Source organism: Echinops telfairi, unplaced genomic scaffold (assembly GCF_000313985.2).
Source record: "Echinops telfairi isolate 266 unplaced genomic scaffold, ASM31398v2 ScPeMD7_5;HRSCAF=22, whole genome shotgun sequence".
Taxonomy (NCBI): domain Eukaryota; kingdom Metazoa; phylum Chordata; class Mammalia; order Afrosoricida; family Tenrecidae; genus Echinops; species Echinops telfairi.
Genome location: NW_022103901.1, coordinates 31,973,314 through 31,979,788, shown reverse-complemented (window position 1 = coordinate 31,979,788; position 6,475 = coordinate 31,973,314). Strand labels below are relative to the sequence as shown.

Sequence of the window (6,475 nt, the reverse complement as noted above, 5' to 3'; positions counted from 1 at the left end):
CCTATTGGTGAATCACAGCGTAGACCATTGGGATTTTTGAGTAAAGTCCTGCCATCCTCTGCAGACAATTACTCCCCCTTTGAAAAACAGCTGTTAGTCTGTTACTGGACCTTGGTGGAGACTGAATGCCTCACCATCAGCCACCAAGTCACCATGAGGCCTGAACTACCCATCATGAACTGGGTATTGTCTGACCCACAGAATCATCAAGTTGGACGTGCGCAGCAACACTCCATTGTTAAATGGAAGAGGCATATATGAGATCGGGCCAAAGCAGGACCTGAAGGGACAAGTAAATTGCATTAAGAAGTGGCCCAAATGCCCACAGTCTCCACTCCTGTCGCATTACCTTCTTTCTCCCAGTCTGCACCTATGTCTTCCTTAGCATACTTTAACTGAAGACCAAAAAGTCATGCTTGGTTTACAGATGGCTCTGCATGATATGCAGGTGCCACTCATAAGTTGACAGCAGTGGCACTACAGTCCCTTTCTGGGATCTCCCTAAAGGACAGTGGTGAAGGGAAATCTTCCCAATGGGCAGAACTTCAAGCAGTGCACCTGGCCATTCCATTTGCATATAAGGAAAAATGGCCAGATGTGAGACTGTATATTGATTCATGGGCTGTAGCTAATACCTTGGCTAGATGGTCAGGGAATTGGAAGGAACATGATTGGAAAATTGGTGACAAGGAGGTGTGGGGATGAGGTATGTGGATAGACCTCTCTGAATGGGCCAAGAAAGTAAAGGTAATTAATTGTATCTCATGTGAATGCTCACCAAAGGGTTACCTCTGAAGAGGAGGACTTTAACAATCAAGTGGATAAGATGACACGTGCTGTGGAGACTGGTCCTCCTCTTTCCTCTGCCACTCCTGTTATCACCCAATGGGCACATGAACAAAGTGGACATGGTGGCAGGGATGCAGGTTATGCATGGGCACAGCAACATGGACTTCCACTAAGCAAGACTGACTTGGCCACTGCCACTGCTGAGGGCCCCATTTGCCAGCAGCAGAAACCAACAAGGTATGGGACCATTCCTTGGGGAGATCAAGCAGCAACTTAGTGACAGGTTGATTACATAGGACCACTTCCATCATGAAGAGGGCAGTGTTTTGTTCTTACCTGGGAGTTGGTTATAGGTAGATCATTGTGATCGGTTCCCCCTTTCTCCCCCACCTTCCCCTTCCCCTTCTGTTATCACTGCTCTCAATATCGGTCCTGAGGGGTTTATCTGTCCTGGATTCCATGTGTTTCCAGCTCTTACCTGTACCCATGTACATGCTCTGGTCTAGCTGGATTTGTAAGGTGGAATTGGGGTCATGATAGTGAGGGGGGAAGCATTAAAGAACTAAAGGAAAATTGTACATTTTGTCAGAGCTGTACTGCACCCTGGCTGGCTCCTCTCTTCCTTGAGGAGCACTGTATTGTAAAAGCTCCCTAGGTGATACAAGCAGCCATACTGAAACACCACGGAGGTAGATTCAAGGATCTCTGGTGGCACTGTGAGATATACATTGAACTACTAACCACAGATTGGCAGTTCAGTCCCACCAGGTACTCCACTGAAAAGGATCAGGGTGTTTGCTCTTTTAAAGATTTACAGTCTCTGCAAACCTCAGGAGCTGTTCTACTCTGTCCTATAGGGTTGCTATGAGACAATGTACTTCATTGCAGTGGGTTGGATTTGGGTAGCACTTTAGCCTTGGGCTTTTTCCTTCTCATTCTATGGCATCCCAGCCATTCTGTGGGGGAAAGCTATGACAGTCTGCTCCCATAAAGATGTGCAGCCTTGAAAAACCTAAAGGCAGTTTTCTCTGTCCTATGGCATTGCTTGTGGGCCACACATTTGGGATGTGGATTCTGAAAGCATTTCCAACAGGGAAGTGGAAAAATATTTGTTAGGTGGAGCTTTTCAAACTAAAAGGAAAAGCTTAACCTTTAGATAAAACATTTTATAATGCAGTAATTAACAATTGATACCATTCCCTAGAAATGGTTGGAATTAAGACAGAGGTGACTTAGAATTGATGGCGAGGAGGGTATAGAATGCCTGGTGGGGTTTGATCAAGAGCAACATATCCGAGAGGAATTACTGAGCACAGAATGGAGGGCAAGTATGATAGTGGGACAGGAGGAAGGTGAAAGGAAATAGAGGGGAGAACTAAGAAGCAAAAGCTATAGGTATAGGTATGGGCATATATATGTAAACATATTAATTTATAATTTATAATGATAGGGATATATATGTAAATATATTAATTTATAACAGGAGGGATATAGGGCAATGTACATATATTTGTATGTTAAATATTAAGATAGAAGATGGCCTTTGGGTCTCTATTCAATGCTTCCCTAAGCACAAAAACACTTTGCTCTAAAAACTTGGCCCTCTGTGGTACTCACTTTCCCAACATGATTGCTGAAGACAAAATGGGTACAAAAGCAAATGTGGTGAAGAAAGCTGATGGTGCCAGGCTTTCAAAAGATATAGCATCTGGGGTCTAAAAGACTTGGAGTTAAACAAGTGGCCATCTAGCAGGGAAGCAACAAAGCCCACATGAAAGAAGCACACCAGCCTGTGTGATTACAGGTGTTGATGGCATCAGGTATCAGGTAAGAAAAGATACAAAACAAACAATTATATCAATGTGAAAGAGGGGGTTCTAATTGGAGACCCAAAGCCCATCTGTAGACAATTGGATAGCCCTGCAGAAGGGTCAAAGGTAGGGATGATTCAGCCAGGGTGCAGTATAGCACCGAGAAAACACACAACATGCCTCTAGTCCTTGAATGCTTCTCCCCACCCCACCCCACCCCACCCACTATCATGACCCAGGTCTACCTAACAAATCTGGCTACACCAGAGTACACACATGGGTATAGATAATAGTTCTGGACACATGGAATCCAGGATAGATAAACCCTGAGGGAATAGTAGTGGGAGTCACGATACCATGAGAGTAGAGGGGGAAGGGGGAACTGATCACAAGGTTGGATAAAAACCACCCCCACCCCCAGGGAGACAAATAATCAAGATGTAAGTGAAGGGAGACAGCGGACAGGGTAACATATGAAATAATAATAATATAAAAATAATAAAATAATAATAATAATGTGATCAAGGTTTCATGACGATGGAACAAGGTTAAAGGGGGGAAAGAGGAACTGATACCACAGGCTCCAGAAGAAAGAAAATGTTCTGGAAATGTTTATGGAAACATATGTACAAGTGTGCTTATTAAAATTGAATGATGGATTCTCCTAATATTTGTAAGAGGCCCTCAATAAAATGATTAATAAAAATAAATTTTAATAATATGTAAACCAGAGCAAAAAATATGTTATAAGATAGTAGCTATGAAAGAATATATATTCTTAATTTTGAAAAATCAAGTTGGAAAAAAAAAGACAAAGTCACAGATGTAGGTCTTGTGACTAAAATTCACAACAAACTCGTGAACATCAAGTCAATTTTGACTCAGTAATCTGTTAGCACAGGGTAGAACTGTGTCTGTGGTTTCCTAAGCTGTAGCTCTTTCCAGAAGTAGAAATTCTCATCTTGCTCCCGTGGAAGAGCCAGTGGTTTAGAACTGCTGACTTTACAGTTATCAGACCAATGTGTAACCACTACACCATCAAGGCCCCTCAGTTCTTGTGAATAGTTCATCGAAAATGTTTATGGACAAAGATAAATAGGTTACAGTGAGCTGGCAAAAGTTTCTATACCTGTTGATAGATCGATATGCCATGAGAGTCCAGACTTCAGATAAAACCTGTCTCTTTGCTAATCAGTTTTCTTAGAGCCTCTTTCATGTCTTTGTTCCTCAGACTATAGATGAAGGGGTTCAGCATGGGGGTCACCACCGTGTACATCACGGTAGTTATGGTGTCCTGCTCAGCTGAGTGGGAGGATGAAGGGTTGAAATACACAGCAATGATGGTGCCATAGAAGAGGGAAACCACAGCCAGGTGGGAGCCACAGGTGGAGAAGGCTTTCCACTTTCCCTTTGCAGATGGGACTCTCAGGACAGCAGAGGTGATGCAAATGTAGGACACCAGGATGCAAACCAATGGGGTTGCCGTTATCAGACCTCCCACAGTAAAAACCATCATCTCATTGAGGTGTGTGTCAGAGCAGGAGAGTTTTAGGAGAGCAGGCACATCACAGAAGAAGTGGGGGATCCTGTTGTGTGCACTGAATGAAAGCCGAGCCATCAACAGGGTATTCAACAGAGCATTCACATTGGCAATGCCCCAAGACACAGTGATCAGGAGGATGCAGAGCTGATGGGTCATCTTAGTTGTATAGTGTAAGGGGTAGCATACAGCAACAAAGCGGTCATAGGCCATCACGGCCAGGAGGAAATTGTCCATGCTGCTAAGCACAAGGAAAATATACGTCTGTGTGAGACACCCGGAGAAAGACACGGTTTGACTTCCAATTATGTGGTTGACTAGCATCCTGGAGACCGTTGTGGAGGAGAAGCAGATATCCACGAAGGATAGGTTGCTGAGGAAGAAGTACATGGGGGTGTGCAGGCGGGAGTCTGAGTTGATGGCCAGGATGATGAGTAGGTTTCCCAGGATTGTGGCCAGGTACATGCTCAGGAAGAGCATGAAGAGGAGCTGCTGCTGCTGTGGCTTCCTGGAGAGCCCCAGGAGGAGGAATTCAGAGACACTGGACTGATTTTCCCCACACATTGGTCTAGGTCCAGATGCAGACAAGAGAAACAGGGCAGATACCTAGGAACTGAGGATCCAGATTGGACCAGTCAGACCCCAGCCATGGTCTTACTCACTTTATCAGAATTGTTCAATCTGTTTGTACCCAGTCTCTACACAACCAAAGTAAGCCCCCATCTCAGATAATGCTGGTCCCATCTGACTATTTCAGCCTGTGTCTCTAATTGTGTATGTCTTTTTTAATATTTCCTGGTAATTTCTTCACTCCATCATAGCTCATTAAAAAAATAAAAGAAACAGTTGATGAGTACTAAGTTTATCTCAAGGTACATGTAATTGATCTGGGACTCCTGTTATTGCTCCCTGGATCTGCAAGATTTAACACAGAGAATGCCTAAAAGAACTTCATGTCTTAATAAGAAAATATTCCTATCTCTTCGGCTATAATCCTACCTGAAGGAGGAATTACAGCTCCCATGTGTTCTTCACCTCTGTATGACTGGCCAGTGCTTCTCTACATTGTGGGGATTGGAAAGTCTTGGAAATATAGGCAAGTCCTGAACAAGTGAGGAGTAGGGGTTCATGGTCTTAGTCTGCAATCCCTGAAAAATGCTTGGAGGAATCACACAGCTGTCATTTACAGGAGTCTCCATGGCCACTGGGGCCAAATTCCCTGAGAGCCTCATTAGATACATGAAGAGAGTAATTGTCCCACCTACCTTTTGGCCCATTTAAACCTAGCAATGGTGACAATGAGTATGATGTAACTCCTAAGTCAGAACTTGTAGATAACAGTATCTTTGGGGACACAAGTCCCAAACAGAATCCCTTGGGACCTCAAATCTCAGCACTTTGTTGACCAGAGTATAGGTCTACAGATTTGGGGATTCAGTTCATGCTTATTTTTTCTTCTAAATTAGCAAAAGTCCTGGTGTATTGCTGTGCTGTTAATGCAAGCCGGTTGTTGATGATGTTGTTTTTCTTTTTTTTAACTTCATATTGCATTCCAACCCAGGAAACCCTCAGTGGTCTGCCATCTGGCCTGCCAACCTGGGATTCACCTGTGACTGCATCCAGCACCATGTGGTGTTCCTGGCCCTGGTTCCTGACCCTGGTTCCTGGTCCCGGTTCCTGACACAAGTCAGGAGAAGCCTTTAGCTTAACATCTGATGCACATATTTGAACTGAAGTAGACTTACTTATTTCTACAACTATGTGAGCCACTTTGTTTATATAAATAAATAGGTTTATTTATTTACTGATAATTGTATATATTACTGGGTTTGCTGCTCTAGAGAACCCAGCCTAGCCCTGGAGTTTGTTATAGTATTTTCAATTGCCTCATATGCATATGAAAGCTGGACGGAGAAAAAGGCGTACTGGAGAAGAATTGATGCATTTATTTATGGTGTTGGCCTATCATATTAAATGGACCATGAATATGAAATCTGTTTTGAAGACGGTGCTGCCAAGGTATTTTTTAGAACAGAAAATAGAGAGATTTGTTTCCCATGCTTTGAACATGTGATCAGGAGAGACCAGTCCCAAGAAAAGGACATCATGCCCGGTAGATAATTAGCGAAAAAGAGGAATACCATCAAGGAAAGAGATTGACATGATAACTACAATAATGGGCTCAAGTGTAACAATTGTGAGCACAGCACATGACCAGGCAGTGTTTGACTCTGCTGTACACAGGGTCGTTATCAGTCCGAATGACCCAGCAACACCCAGCAATGACATTCTTCCTTTCTCTATTTTTTGGAAGAGTTTAAATAGTATTGGCGTG

General features: G+C 43.4%; 1 protein-coding gene across 1 annotated transcript; it reads right to left on the bottom strand.

Moving 5' to 3' along the window:
• Positions 1-3,765: 3,765 nt before the first annotated feature.
• LOC101650134 (olfactory receptor 1361-like) lies at positions 3,766-4,707 on the bottom strand. The gene has a single exon (XM_004706194.2). It carries the CDS (start codon positions 4,702-4,704, stop codon positions 3,766-3,768), a length of 939 nt encoding a protein of 312 aa, XP_004706251.1. The 5' UTR covers positions 4,705-4,707.
• Between the last annotated feature and the right edge of the window lie 1,768 nt (positions 4,708-6,475).

What these genes read in the sequence shown, in the direction of transcription:
- LOC101650134 (XM_004706194.2), bottom strand. Translation starts at nt 4,704, where the DNA reads ATGTGTGGGGAAAATCAGTCCAGTGTCTCTGAATTCCTCCTCCTGGGG.